Consider the following 15,907-nt stretch of genomic DNA (forward strand, 5'->3'; position numbering starts at 1 on the left):
TCTAATCTGTCAAGATCGTTTTGAATTCTGCTCCTGTCCTCTGGACTATTGGCTATCCCTCCCAATTTGGTGTCGTCTGCAAACTTGATGATCCTGCCTTCTAGCCATTGTGGGTCAATGAAGAGTCTGGACACTTAAATAAATCCATATTTTACTGGACACAGAAGTAGTGAGTAGCTCCATAAAGGACTTTATAATTGATGTAATCTTATCATGGTTTTGAGCATTAATGACAACTCTTGCTTTGAAAAATGGGTCTAAGGCAGGAAGACGAAGGTTGCCAAAGAAGCATCATTCACATTGGGGGCGCCTTCACTGTTGATTTAATGCAGTTTGGCACCACTTTTACTCAATGGGAGTTGTTTAATAAGGCATCAGCCCTCTTTAGCAGATTCTAAAAAGATTACAAATTGTGTCACCATGGTGTTTTGCTTCCTTCCCGCAGGCAGTGTGAGCGCAGCCCTTGCCCCATGGAGAGCCGCGCCTGCCGGAAAGCGGCCCACTCGGTCTCCTTCCACTACCTGTCGCTGCCCTCCAACCGCAGCGTGCCCAGGGTCCTCTTCAAGATGTCCGCCAGCCGCTTTGTGGGGGACAGCCTCCGCTTCGGCATCCTGGGGGGCAACGGCCACGGGAGGCTGGTGGTCCAGCGCTCGGACCAGCACACCGGAGAGCTGGTGTTGACCCGACCGGTGATCGGGCCGGCCACGCTAGAGGCCGAGCTGGAGATGAGCGAGTTCGCCCGCAAGGACCTCTTGGGCAAGCACGTCTTCAAGGTCACCGTCTTCGTGTCCCAGTATGAATTCTGAGGCTCTTCCTTCCTGGAGGCATTGGCGGGCAGGACGCAGCCTGGAGAGACATTGCGGGCCACATCTGAAGACAGCCTTGGAAAATTATGACCTTCTCTCTATTCCAGTGATTCTCAACCTGTGGGTCCCCAGATATTTTGACCTTCAACTCCCAGAAATACTAACAGCTGGTAAACTGGCTTGGGTTTCTGGGAGTTGTAGGCCAAAACACCTGGGGACCCACAGGTTGAGAACCACTGCTCTATTCGGATACGTTGATGCTCAATGCCTACGTTTCCAATTAAGTCATTCTCTCCAGAACCATTTGCTGTTTCTCCTTCTGCACAGTATGGATTTCCTCCATGTGTGATGATGGCAGAACCTTGATCGCAGTCAACGCCATTCGCAAGAGGATCTTGGAAATATCTTTCATGCTATAGCAAAGATATGTTGATGCTCAATGCTTGTATTTCCAATTAAGTCATTCTCTCGATTCAGAATCATTCCTTGCTTCTCCTTCTGTTGTTGTTTATTTGTTCAGTCGCTTCCGACTCTTTGTGACCTCATGGACCATCCCATGCCAGAGCTCCCTGTCGGACGTCACCACCCCCAGCTCCTTCAGGGTCAAGGCAGTCACTTCGAGGATACCATCCATCCACCTTCACCACCCCCAGCTCCTTCAGGGTCAAGACAGTCACTACGAGGATACCATCCATCCACCTTCACCACCCCCAGCTCCTTCAGGGTCAAGACAGTCACTTCGAGGATACCATCCATCCACCTTCACCACCCCCAGCTCCTTCAGGGTCAAGACAGTCACTTCGAGGATACCATCCATCCACCTTCACCACCCCCAGCTCCTTCAGGGTCAAGACAGTCACTATGAGGATACCATCCATCCACCTTCACCACCCCCAGCTCCTTCAGGGTCAAGACAGTCACTTCGAGAATACCATCCATCTATCTTGACCTTGGTCGACCCCTCTTCCTTTTTCCTTCCTTTTTCCCCAGCATCATTGTCTTCTCTGAGCTTTCCTGTCTTTTCATGATGTGGCCAAAGGACTTCCATCTTTTCCTCTAATCTCCTTCCTGAAGTATGGACTGGTTGGATCTTCTTATGGTCCAAGCCACTCTCAGAACTTTCCTCCAACACCACAGTTCAAAAGCATCGATCTTCCTTCGCTCAACCTTCCCTATGGTCCAGCTCTCCTTCTACACAGTATGGATTTCCTCCACGTGTGATGATGGCAGAACCTTGGTAGCAGTCAACATGACTCGCAAGAGGATCTTGGAAATATCTTTCATGCTATAACAAAGATATGTTGATGCTCAATGCCCATATTTCCAATTAAGTCATTCTCTCTATTCAGAACCATTCGTGGCCTCTCCTTCTACACAGTATGGATTTCCTCCACGTGTGATGATGGTAGAATCTTGGTAGCAGTCAACGCCACTTGGAAGAGGATCTTGGAAATACATTTCATGCTATAGCAATGATATGTTGATGCTCAATGCTCGTATTTCCAATTAAGTCATCCTCTCTATTCGGAATCATTCCTTGCTTCTCCTTCTATTTGTTCAGTTGCTTCTGACTCTTCATGACCTCATGCACATTCCCATGTCAGAGCTCCCTGTCGGCCGTCACCACCCTCAGCTCCTTCAGGGTCAAGACAGTCACTTCGAGGATACCATCCATCCATCTTGCCCTCGGTCAACACCGCTTCCTTTTTCCTTCCATTTTCTTGGAAATACATTTCATGGAGGATCTTGGAAATACATTTCATGCTATAACAAAGATATGTTGATGCTCAATGCTCATGTTTCCAGTCTAGTCATTCTCTATTTGGACTCATTCCTTGCTTCTCCTTCTACACAGCATGGATTTCCTCCACGTGTGATGATGGCAGAACCTTGAAAGCAGTCAACACCACTCACAAGTAATGCTGTAGCAAAGTTATGTTGATGCTCAATGCCTGTGATTCCAACCGAATCATCCTCCGTATTTGGAACCATTTGTGGCTTTTCCTTCTACACAGTATGGATTTTCTCCACGTGTGATGATGGTAGAACCTTGAAAGCAGTCAACGCCACTTGCAAGAGGATCTTGAAAATATCTTTCATGCTATAACAAAGATATGTTGATGCCCAATGCTTGTATTTCCAGTTAAGACATTCTCTATTTGGAATAATCCCTTGCTTCTCCTTCTACACAGTATGGACTTCCTCCACGTGTGATGATGGTAGAACCTTGAAAGACGTCAACACCACTCACAAGTAATGCCATAGTAAAGTTATGTTGATGTTCAATGACTTAACTCCTAGTCTGTGTTTCCAATTAAGTCACCATCTCTATTTGGAACCATTCGTGGCCTCTCCTTCTACACAGTATGGATTTTCTCCACGTGTGATGATGGTAGAACCTTGAATGGAGTCAACGCCACTTGCAAGAGGATCTTGGAAATATCTTTCATGCTAGAGCAAAGATATGTTGATACTCGATGCTTGCATTTCCAGTTAAGACATTCTCTATTTGGAATCATTCCTTGCTTCTCCTTCTACACAGTATGGATTTCCTCCATGTGTGATAATGGCAGAATCTTGGTAGCAGTCAACGCCACTCGCAAGAAGATCTTGGAAATATCTTGCATGCTATAACAAAGATATGTTGATGCGCAATGCTCATATTTCCAGTTTAGTCATTCTCTATTTGGAATCATTCCTTGCTTCTCCTTCTACACAGCATGGATTTCCCCCATGTGTGATGATGGTAGAACCTTGAAAGACGTCAACACCACTCACAAGTAATGCCATAGCAAAGTTATGTTGATGCTCAATGCCTTAATTCCTAGTCTGTGTTTCCAATTAAGTCATCCTCTCTATTTGGAACCATTCATGGCCTCTCCTACACAGTATGGATTTCCTTCACGTGTGATGATGGCAGAATCTTGATAGCAGTCAACGCCACTCGCAAGAGGATTTTGGAAATATATTTAATGCTACAGCAAAGATATGTTGATGCTCAATGCCTGTATTTCCAATTGAATCATCCTCCGTATTTGGAACCATTTGTGGCTTTTCCTTCTACACAGTATGGATTTCCTTCACGTGTGATAATGGCAGAATCTTGGTAGCAGTCAACGCCACTCGCAAGAGGATCTTGGAAATATCTTTCATGCTATAACAAAGATATGTTGATGCTCAATGCTCGTATTTCCAGTTTAGTCATTCTCTATTTGGAATCATTCCTTGCTTCTCCTTCTACACAGCATGGATTTCCTCCATGTGTGATGATGGTAGAACCTTGAAAGAAGTCAAGACCACTCACAAGGAATGCTATAGCAAAGTTATGTTGATGTTCAATGCCTTAATTCCTAGTCTGTGTTTCCAATTAAGTCATCCTCTATTTGGAGCCATTTGTGGCTTCTCCTTCTACACATTATGGATTTCCTCCACGTGTGATGATGGTAGAACCTCAAAAGCAGTCAACACTACTTGCAAGAGGATCTTGGAAATATCTTTCATGCTATAAAAAAAGATATGTTGATGCTCAATGCTTGTATTTCCAATTAAGTCATTCTCTCAATTCGGAACCATCTGTTGCTTCTCCTTCTACACAGCATGGATCTCCTCCATGTGTGATGATGGTAGAACCTTGAAAGACGTCAACACCACTCACAAGTAATGCTGTAGCAAAGTTATGTTGATGTTCAATGCCTTAATTCCTAGTGTGTGTTTCCAATTAAGTCATCCTCTCTATTTGGAACCATTTGTGGCTTCTCAGTATGGATTTCCTCCACGTGTGTTGATGGCAGAACCTTGATAGCAGTCAACGCAACTCACAAGAGGATCTTGGAAATATCTTTCATGCTATAAGAAAGATGTGTTGATGCTCAATGCTCGTATTTCCAATTAAGTCATTCTCTCTCTTTATTTATGGCCTGATTTTAGAGATTTTTTTAAAATACTGGTAGTCAGATTTTGTTCATGTTCAGAGATTCCTCCTTTCTGTTGAAAATTTCCACATGTTTGTGGATTTCAATGGCTTCTCTGTGCAGTCTGTGTCCAGGTTGGTTCATTGAGTTCATCAACCAGAGAAGTCTGCCGTAGCAGAGCACTTGATGAACCAACTTGGACACAGAATATTATTTGGGAACACAGAAATCCTTGACCACCCTGACAACCACCATGTCAGGCTACACAGAGAAACGTGTGGACAATTTCAATAGAGATAGAATTTCAGACAGGAAACAATCAGGACTGAGGAACACCTCCCAACAAAGGATTCCCCCAGACACGAAGCAGCCAGGCTTTGAAACAGCAAGGCCATTCAATGCTAATCAAGGTGGCCAATTGCAACAAGCAGACAGGAGTTGTTTCTCCCACCCTGGACATTCCACAGATATATAAATCCCACTTGCCGAGCTTCCAACAGACCTCACAACCGCTGAGAATGCCTGCCATAGATGTGGGCAAAACGTCAGGAGAGAATGCTTCTGGCACATGGCCAAACAGCCTGGAAAATTCACAGCAACTCCGTGATTCCGGCCATGCAAGACTTCGACAACACATTCAAGAGAGGGACGTTGCAATCTAAGTCATTTTGCTCCTATAAGGCTGCCTTGAAAGTATATAAAATAAAAAAGTTGTAAAAATTCTCAAAATCAGCCCATATTTATCTTTCTGGTCTTTGAAGGGAAAAAAAAAAGTTGCATAGTAACCGTGCAAACACGGCTTACAAAAAATAGGTTGCATCCTGAATTGTATGATGATGCGTAGAAGAGTTGTGTTGTTGTGTGCCTTCGAGTCATTTCTGACATATACACATAGACATATACTTTTAGTATGCAGATAAAAAGGGAAGGAGGCAAATGCAACAGATCCAGAAATGGGGGAATCTGTTACGGAAGAAGGCAGTCGTTTCAAATGCCATTCACAAAGGAGTCGAGCAGATTCTATAATGCAAACAGACTTGTTTTGGAACATACCTTGTTCCTTGCAGACTTTCTCCTTGTCTCAGACGAAATAGGTGAAGCATCTGTTCTGTTCTTTCTTTGCAATGCCACGCTCAGGTCCCAAATTTTTGTGTCGGCTTTAAAATGGCATCGCTGCCTGCTCTAGCTTGGCATCAGAGGTAGAAAATATTAAAAACTATAGAAATGAATACTTATCACCTTTACCTGTGCAGGTACCGGTCATTAAAACATAATGGCGGAATATTGTGTCACATGGAAAGATTTCTTTGTAGGACAATAAACTTTTACCTGCAAAAATGCCATCCTGTCCCTGTCTTATTAATAACTAGCTGTACCCACCACGCTTTGCTGTGGCCAACCTTTGCTGTGGCCAACCTTAGGGTTGTTGTAGGTTTTTTCGAGCTATATGGCCATGTTCTAGAGGCATTCTCTCCTGATGTTTCACCCTTTTTCCTAGTTCCAACAGACCTCACTACCTCCATAGATGCAGGCGAAATGTCAGGAGAGAATGCCTCTAGAATAGTGGTTCTCAACCTGGGGTCCCCAGATGTTTTTGGCCTTCAACTCCCAGAAATCCTAACAGCTGGTAAACTGGCTGGGATTTCTGGGAGTTGTAGGCTAAAAACATCTGGGGACCCCAGGTTGAGAACCACTGCTCTAGAACATGGCCATATAGCCCGAAAAAACCTACAACAACCCTAAAATAATAATAATAGAGTAAAATAATGTAAATGTAATAATAGACTAAGATAATAATGTAATATAAAAATAATAATAACAAAGTAAAATAATAAATAACCTAGATTTGGGTATAAGCCGAGGGGAACTTTTTCAGCCAAAAAGGGGGTGAAAAACTAGGCTTATACTCAAGTATATACAGTACTTGGATTTATAGTTCACCTGCATTCACCAAAGATGGAATTGGACCAAACTTGCACCTTTTCCCTCCTGTTTCCTGCCAATCCTTCTGTCAGTAGCCCTTGAGAAAGAGTGCAGAGAGAAGCGGAAGTAGTTAAAATGACTCTTTTATTGATATACAAACCAGGTAGTAGCTTTCGAAAACCGCTTCGGAACAGGGAAGGAAGTGCCGAAGCGCCTCATGACAAAGATGCAGCTTCCCGGTTGAACGGCTGGGAAGGCGATCTCCCCAAGCTTCAGAGAAAGGAGTCCTCAGAAGAGGGGCGTCCAAGGTCTCCAAGGATGTCCTCTTTAAGCCATTCAAGCAGACTGTCCTCTGAAAACCCAGGAGATGGTGAGGGACCCCCCAAAGCACCCCCGGCCCTGATATAGCAGAGCCCGTCCCAGGCAAAGCAGCAGAAGAGTCAAGTCTTGGAGGCCGGAGGGAGCCGAGGCCGGGCTCCGTTCCCCTCCGGAAACATTCACGAGTGAGTAAGGCACTCTGAAAGAAGAGGAGAGAGGTCAGCTTGGCCTACGACCTCGAGACGAGAGCTATTAATTGGAGAGTAATGCTAAAAAACAAATCCCTGGAGCAAGCCAACGATCGGGGAAGAAGGGTGGGATTCGGCGTCAATGCAAATACGGACGTGTTTAAAGTGCATCAGAAATCCAAAGCGGAGTGACTCTTGGAAGGATGGGTTTGGGGGAGTGTAAGAAGAGGAGAACCGATAGCAAACTAATTTTCCCGGTAAACTATACTCAGAAGAGGAAGGAGATGCAAAACACGGCCAGGTGAGCGATAGACGGAGCGTGGGAAAACAATAAGCAAACCCTTCTGCTCCATCTCCCTCCTGAAAAAGCACCTTCTGCTTTTGGCATCAAAGCAGCAAAATGACGGATTCGGGAAGCCAAACAGGAGTGGACAATGGCAAGAGGGCAACAGGGGTCAGGTGGTGCCCTCCGACCCAGAGTGGACACGAAAGGGCACGCAACCTCCACGTTTCCAAACATTTAGCTTGATATAAATTCATGGAGAGATACTCAAGGGGATACTCCAAAGGTATCTCCACCCAACAAGTGAGAATGACGCAATACGGGAGGTCCAAGGAAGTTGTGGGGATGGGAGAGAAAAGCAAAACAAACCTTGGTGAGAAGGAAGCGTTTGCCCCACTTATTCCCGTTTCGGACAAAAGTCCAAAAATCATCTCTTTTGGGTCCAACGCCTCTCTACCTGAGGTGAGGAACCTGCTGGTGAGGAACCTCAACCCAGAGGACGTTATTACACTTGATTTCTCCAGTCTTTTGGCATAGTGTGATCATTACAGTTTGCAACTCAACCCACAAATGGCTACCGGAGAGAATCTCACCGATCCCAAAATGCTCTCTGTTGCACTCAGGTGGGGAAAAACTACTTTGCCTCCTCATTCGAATGTCCGCCAGAAGCCTCAAGAAAGACCCCTCAATCCATGCGAGGAGCCACAAATGGCTACCGGAGAGAACCTGACTGATCCCAAAGTGCTCTCTGTTGCATTCATGTGGGAAAAACTACTTTGCCTCCTCATTCGAATGTCCGTCAGAAGCCTCAAGAAAGACTCCCATTCACAAAGAAGCATTTGGTGAATCCCAGTTCCAGTCTCAGCTTGAGATTTGAACTGGGAGAGAGTGGGACTAGGGATAGTCCAGTGCTGGGCCTGACCAAAACAGAAACTATCAGACAGTGGACCGGAGTGAGAAAGACAGGCCAACAGAAGACAAGGCATCATCTACAGCAGGGCTAGGACTCATTGGAAGAATCTCAGAAGCCTCGTTGATATCTCCCCAATCAACTCAAACAAAAATTGAGCCCCAAACCCCACCATTTATGCAGCAGAGCAACACAATATTGATATCGCATGGCATCCTATCAGTGGCAAGCGGAAATCCATCCTATGTCTCTGTACGCATTTTTTCAGGCATCGCGGAGCAAGATATTCTCTTTCTCCTTATGCAACAGCACATTCTCTGCATACAAACACACACAAAATCACTGCAGCAAAGGCTCCCATGACTGTTCCGTTGCTGATAGGAAGCAGAAGAGATCAGAGCAGCATAATGTTATGTCTCCAGAGGTGGATGCTCTCTAGAGGAATCCAGTCAATTGCAGGAGATGTTCCAATAGGAAAACAACCAGGCATGTCTCTGATCCCCTCCAGCCTCCATTACCAATGAGGCATCAAGCAGAAGACATCACAGCGGCATCATGTTATGTCTCCAGAGGTGGATGCTGAACTATCAGAGGAATCCGGTTGATTCCAGGAGATGTTCCAATAGGAACACATCCAGACATGTCTCCGATCCCCTCCAGCCTCCATTACCAATGAGGGATCAAGCAGAAGAGATCTCAGCGGCATCATGCTGTGTCTCCAGAGATGGATGCTAAACTATCCAGAGGAAACTGGTCGATTGCAAATGTTCCAATAGGAACACATCCAGACATGTCTCTGATCCCCTCCAGCCTCCATTACCAATGAAGCATCAAGCAGAAGACATCCCAGTGGCATCATGTTATGTCTCCAGAGATGGATGCTGAACTGTCAGAAGAATCTGGTCCATCACAGGAGATGTTCCAATAGGAACACATCCAGACATGTCTCCAATCCCCTCCAGTCTCCATTACCAATGAGGGATCAAGCAGAAGAGATCTCAGCGGCATCATGCTGTGTCTCCAGAGATGGATGCTAAACTATCCAGAGGAAACTGGTCGATTGCAAATGTTCCAATAGGAACACATCCAAACATGTCTCTGATCCCCTCTAGCCTCCATTACCAATGAAGCATCAAGCAGAAGACATCCCAGTGGCATCATGTTATGTCTCCAGAGATGGATGCTGAACTATCAGAAGAATCTGGTCCATCACAATGAGGGATCAAGCAGAAGAGATCCCAGCGGCATCGTATTATATCTCTAGACGTGTATGCTGAACTATCAGAGAAATCCAGTCGATTCCAGGAGATGTTCCAATAGGAACACATCCAGACATGTCTCCAATCCCTTCTAGCCCCCATTACCAATGAAGGGTCGAGCAGAAGAGATCCCAGTGGCATCATGCTATATCTCCAGATGTGGATGCTGAACTATCCAGAAGGCTCCGTTCGATTCCAGGAGATGTTCCAATAGGAACACATCCAGACATGTCTCCGATCCCCTCCAGCCTCCATTACCAATGAGAGATCTATTCCATAGGAAGTCCTGAGAGCTGGGTTCCACACGCAGAGAGACTTGACCATAAAGGATCTCTGCTATTGTTCTTTTATAAACCTCTGCAGCAAAACAAGAAGACTACACTGTGGCCCAGAAGGTGGACAACTTCCAGTCGTCGGCATGGGAGCCACAAAAGAGCCTGGCTTGCAGCCCTTTGGGGTATGTTCGTTGGCAACCCTACAAGAGCTGTGTATAATAACTGTTTGCCACTGAAAATCCAACTCTATACTCCACATCCTTCCCACCAGTTACAAAAACATACTGCACAACCAACCAAAGACACAGAAGAAGTGAGGAAAGAGCGTTCCATAGAGCTTATCTCAACGTCATCCCAATATGACGCCAAGGAGCCTGCGAAGGATGAACAACAATGCTTTTTGGGGTTAGGAGACTCTTTCCACACTAAATGATTGCACCGCTTCCAAATAAGCGGACGAGTTTTCCTTCTAATTCCTGCCAACCCTTCCAACAAGATGGCCTACAAGAAATGAAGCTGCAAATCACGACAGAGGAGAAGAAGAAGTCTCTCGTGTGTGCAAAACCTTTGCTTGGGTCCATGGGTGATATGATTAAAGGTCGCAAGAGGAGTCCCAAGGCCCGAGCTGAGCACCAGGAGTTGTGCCAGGCCTTGCAATGCCACACAAAGAAGGTTTAGGTCTACATTTCCTCCCTTCCCAGGAGTTTTTGTGACCTACGAAGGTGTGAACACAATCAAGGAAGGCAGGAAAGCCCTCAAGGTGGGACAGGATAAAATACGGACATTTACAAAAATGTAACAGACCAGGAAGGCTTCTTGGAAGCCTTCTGAGCATCAAGGGAAGAGCCTGGGGTGGCCACTGCCCTTTGAGGGAGCTGCGTTGGCCTCACTTTCCCTGGAAGCCGCTCAGCTCCATGTCCTCCTTGCGCCGTCGGGGCGTGAAGAGGGAGCTGAAGGGGTACAGCTTGGCCTTGGCCTGGAAGCGCTGCCCGGCCAGGTCGATCTCGTACTCGCCCCGGTTGACGAAGTCGGGCGTCACCAGCTGGGGCTCCCCGGTCTCGGGGTCCGGGTTCTGGACGAAGCCCAGGCAGACGTGGCGCTCCAGCGTGTAGCTGTAGGCGCTGCTGGTGGTCTTGCCCACGCACTGGCCGTTGCGGTAGATGGGCTCCCCCCACCAGGGCCAGAGGTCCAGGTCCGTGTCGTGGTCCTCCAGGATGAACATGGTGAAGCGCTTGTAGACCCCTTCCTGCTTCTGGCGCATCAGCGCATCCCGCCCTATGAAGTCGGTGCCCTGCAAGGGAGACAGGGAGGGAAAGGGAGGGCATTTCCTCAATCCTCAGACACACCTCGCTAAAAAGACATCTCTAACTATGGGGTTCCCCTTAGAAGCACAGGTGTATCATATGCATTTTTGTTGTTGTCCTGGAATTAGGGTGCATCTTACAAGTGATGGCCTCATACAATGGAAGAAATACGGTACATGGGTAGGTAGGCAGACAAAGAAGTAATGAGAGATAGTAAATGGATGGATGGATGGATGGATGGATGGATGGATGGATGGATGGATAGATAGATAGATAGATAGATAGATAGATAGATAGATAGATAGTAGGCTTGGACAATCCATGGTTCTAAATGGTTCTAAAGTACTTACAAAACTAAAGTTCTGGTGATGAAAATTTCAGAACTCTAACAAAACTCTCAAAATTTCATAATAAATGGCAGTTCCTAATTGGTTCTATCATAAAAATCACCAATAATGAAATAATAATTAAATTTTGAAAGTTTTGTTAGAGTTCTGAAATTTTCACCACCAGAACTTTAGTTTTGTAAGTACTTTAGAACCATTTAGAACCATGGATTGCCCAAGCCTAATAGATAGATAGATAGATAGATAGATAGATAGATAGATAGATGGAGGAAAGGAGAGAGAGGATGGAAACATCAGTGGGTGGATAGATGTGTTGGAGCTCAGCCTGTGATTGTGTTTCAGGATCAGGGTGCTTTGGATGTGGGGAGTGATGTCAATGAGTTTCAAGATGGGTTTCAAGATGGCAATGGTTTGGTCAGTGATATTGATGCAGAGAATGACCAGGAGATCTCTGTTCAAAGTGTAGTTTCCCATGAGAATGTCCCTGAGGGGTGTGAGGATGATGATATGCTTTCTGAATTGTTACCAGAGAGTTCCCATGATAGGGAACATGAAAACAGCTCAGCACCTGGCCCAGCTGCAGGAATTAATGAGCAAATAGATAGACGAGAGGAGATCAGTCAAAATAGGAGAGCCGAACAGTGGCTTTCGCGTTCTGCCAGGCTCCAAGAGAAAAAGATAAGAAGTTCTCAGTTAAAACAAAACCAATTTCTGAGCGCTAGAGACATAGATAATGAGGAGATAAAAGTCCCAAGTATAGGATATGTAGTCAGATGAAGCATCGTTTGGAATCAAGTCAAGACCTTATCCTTGTTCATGGAAACTTTGCTTGGAAAATTCATGTTTTAAGTACCTTTGTTTCGTGATTTTGATTCTTGGATTCTATGCTTTTATATTCATGCCATGGATTCATATTTCCTGATTTCTTGCATTTTATTTGAGAAGTTTTAACTTTGTTTTTATCGACTTTGCTGGACTATTACCCTGGACTACTTTGCTTCTGCTTATTTCCCTACCTAATTGGATTTACCTATTTCTTTTAGGTGCTTTTCTACCTTACTGCTTTTTAATTATCTTCAATAAAAGGATTGTTTTTCATCCAGCGGTGTGGTGTTTAAAGTCAGAGGGCTTTCTCTGTCCTGGAGTGCAACAAGATGATAGATACAGACAGACATACAGATTAGATAGACGGAGTGAAGGAGGGAGAGGAGTGAGGGAAGGAAGGAGGGAGAGGGAGAGAGGATGGGTAGATCAGTAGATGGATAGATGATAGATACAGACAGACAGACAGACCGACAGACAGACAGACAGATAGATAGATAAGATAGACAGACGAAGGAGAGGAGTGAGGGAGGGAAGGAGGGAGAGGGAGAGAGGGTGGATAGATCAGTGGATGGATAGATGATAGATACAGACAGACAGATCGATAGATAGAGAGACAGACAGATAGGCAGACAGATAGATAGATAGATAGATAGATAGATAGATAGATAGATAGATAGACGGAGGGAGGGAAGGAAGGAGGGAGGGAGGGAGGGAGGGGATGGATAGATCAGTGAATGGATGGATGAGATAGATACTGTATTTCTCCAATTCTTTGACACACTTTTCTCCCTAAATAAGTATCTCTAAAATTGGGGTGCCTCTTAGAATCACAGGTGGATCTTATGTGTTTTGTTGTTGTTGGTCCTGGGATTAGGGTGCATCTTACAATCAATGGCATGTTACAATGGAAGAAATATGGTAGGCATGTAAGCAGACAGACAAAAGTAAATAGAGATAGTGGATGGATAGATAATAGAAATAGATAGATAGATAGATAGATAGATAGATAGATAGATAGATGGATGGATGGATGGATGGATGGAGGGAGGGAAGGAGGGAGGGAGGGAGGGAAACAGAGAGAGAGGATGGATAGATGAGATAGGGAGGTAGATACTGACAAAGAGGTAAGGAGAGATAGTAATGGATAGATGATAGAAATAGATGGGGAGGGAGAGAGGATGAATGGATAGATGAGTGGATGGATATATAGATAGGTAGGTAGGGAGATAGATGGAGATAGATAGATAGATAGATAGATAGATAGATAGATAGATAGATAGATGATAGATAGATAGATACAGAGAGAGAGAGAGAGAGAGAGAGAGAGAGAGAGAGAGGGGTCAACCCTATACGTGGAGTTGGGAGATGGATGGATGGATACTGTATTTCTTTAATTCTTAGACACCCCCCCCCCCCAAATAAACATCTTTAAAATGTGGGTGCCTCTTAGAATCACAGGTGGATCATATTCATATTTCTTGTTGGTCCTGGAAGTAGGGTGTAAGGCAAGCAAAGAGGTAAGGAGAGATGGATAGATAATAGAGACCGGGTTGGGAGTCAGCTGCATTAAAATCACTACTGACCGAAAGGTCATGAGTTTGAAGCCAGCTTGGGTCGATGTAAGCTCCCGACCATTTGTTTAGCCTGCTGTCGACCTTTGCAGCCTGAAAGACAGTTGCATCTGTCAAGTAGGAAAGTTAGGTACCGCTTATGCGGGAAGGCTAATTTAACTAATTTACGATACCATAAAACTCTCCAGCAGCATGCGAAAGAATGAGGAAGTACTTCATCAGTATCACAAGTGGATGGTGAAGCGACAGCTCCCCCGGTGGCCGGAATTCTAAGCATACCTCATGAAGCTGAAAAGTTAAATAGCCTCTGTGTGTCTGTCCATATATGCTGTATGTCTAATGGCATTGACTGTTTGTCATGTATATGTGCATTGTGATCTGCCCTGAGTCTCCTGCGGGGCGAGAACGGCGGAATATAAATATTGTAAATAAACAAAATAAATAGAGATAGATGGAGGGAGATGGACAGATGACGGATAGATGGTATGAATTGTGTTTTGCCAGTTGCAAACAAATGCCCATACCCATTCATGACCATTACTGTGTTGGGAGTGAAGGGATAACCCCAAAGACACCCCCACCCGCCCACCCCCCACATGGTCCCTTCACTTGCCTTCTCCAGCTTAACCCGGAACTCGCGCCCGCACTCCAAGGGGGTGGTGAAGGCGTCCAGGTCTTGGCCCCAGAAGGCAAAGAACTTCTCGATACGGAGGCTGCGTAGGGCATAGTAGCCTGAGTTCCGGATGCCGTACTTCTGCCCGACGCTCATCACTTCGTTGTAGACGTGCAAAGCGTACTGTGAGGAGGGAAGGTGGAACAGAGTCACTCCAATGAAGTTTTTGAAGGTTTTCAATTCTCTGTGTTATTGTTTATATGTGTGTTATATTCATTGCACTGTTTTATTTGGTTGCTGTTTTGTTTTTACTGATGTGTTGTTGGGCTTGGCCTCATGTAAGCCGCCCCGAGTCCCCTTGGGGAGATGGTGGCAGGGTATAAATAAAGATTATTATTATTAAGATTCAACCCCACAATCAAACAAGACGAGGCCTCCCGATAAGGCCAAGTTCCTTTTCTTTATCTTTCCCCGTCAACATGATTCCAAACTCAGATTGTGCTCAAACAGAACTTGCACAAAAATCCTGTTTGTCTGCAAAACTTTGATGCGCACAACACACAACGCATAGCATAAGCGTAACACACTGCATAAGCTGCAATGGAGGACCTGCAATGGAGAGCCAGTCTTAAAAAATGAAGCTACAAAGTGGAATCCGGGACATGTTCAACATCTTTATTAATAACTTAGATGAAGGGTTAGAAGGCATGATCATCAAGTTTGCAGACGACACCAGATTGGGAGGGAGAGCCAAGACTCCAGAGGACAGGAGCAGGACTCAAAACGATCTTGACAAATTAGAGAGATGAATGGCCAAAACTAACAAAATGAAGTTCAACAGGGACAAATGCAAGACACTCCACTTTGGCAGGAAAAACGAAATGCAAAGAGACAGAATGGGGGACGATGCCTGGCTCGAGAGCAGTACGTGTGAAAAAGATCTTGGAGTCCTCGTGGACAACAAGTTAAACATGAGCCAACAATGTGATGTGGCAGCAAAAGAAGCCAATGGGATTTTGGCCTGCATCAAGAGGAGCCTAGTGTCTAGATCCAGGGATGTCCTGCTCCCCATGCTCTATTCTGCTTTGGTTAGACCACACCTGGAATATTGTGTCCAATTCTGGGCACCACAATTCAAGAGAGATATTGACAAGCTGGAATGTGTCCAGAGGAGGGCGACTCAAATTGTCAAGAATCTGGAGAACAAGCCTTACGAGGAGCGGCTTAGGGAACTGGGCATGTTTAGCCTGAAGAAGAGAAGGCTGAGAGGAGATATGATAGCCATGTATAAATATGTGAGAGGAAGCCACAGGGAGGAGGAGGGAGCAAGCTTCCTTTCTGCTTCCTTGGAGACTAGGACGCGGAACAATGGCT

The 15,907-nt window shown here is 45.3% G+C and overlaps 2 protein-coding genes across 3 annotated transcripts in view; one reads left to right on the forward strand and one right to left on the reverse strand.

Annotated features, from left to right (window-relative positions):
* Window positions 1-6,055, forward strand: part of LOC132783290 (fibulin-7-like) — a 28,537-nt gene extending 22,482 nt beyond the window's left edge. For both annotated transcript variants that reach the window (XM_067470969.1, XM_067470970.1), the window contains exon 9: window positions 446-6,055. In XM_067470969.1, coding sequence (XP_067327070.1) covers window positions 446-806 — 361 coding nt within the window. In that variant the 3' untranslated portion in view covers window positions 807-6,055. The remainder of the gene's footprint in view (window positions 1-445) is intronic.
* Window positions 6,056-6,767: 712 nt separating this feature from the next.
* The window catches only part of PDPR (pyruvate dehydrogenase phosphatase regulatory subunit), a 63,310-nt gene continuing 54,170 nt past the window's right edge, over window positions 6,768-15,907 (reverse strand). The window contains exons 19-20 of the mRNA XM_067470968.1: window positions 14,534-14,716; window positions 6,768-11,164 (exon numbers count right to left, since the gene is read on the reverse strand). Of these exons, the coding sequence (XP_067327069.1) occupies window positions 10,760-11,164; window positions 14,534-14,716 (588 nt within the window). The 3' untranslated portion in view covers window positions 6,768-10,759. The remainder of the gene's footprint in view (window positions 11,165-14,533; window positions 14,717-15,907) is intronic.

Source organism: Anolis sagrei, chromosome 8 (assembly GCF_037176765.1).
Source record: "Anolis sagrei isolate rAnoSag1 chromosome 8, rAnoSag1.mat, whole genome shotgun sequence".
Lineage (NCBI taxonomy): Eukaryota > Metazoa > Chordata > Lepidosauria > Squamata > Dactyloidae > Anolis > Anolis sagrei.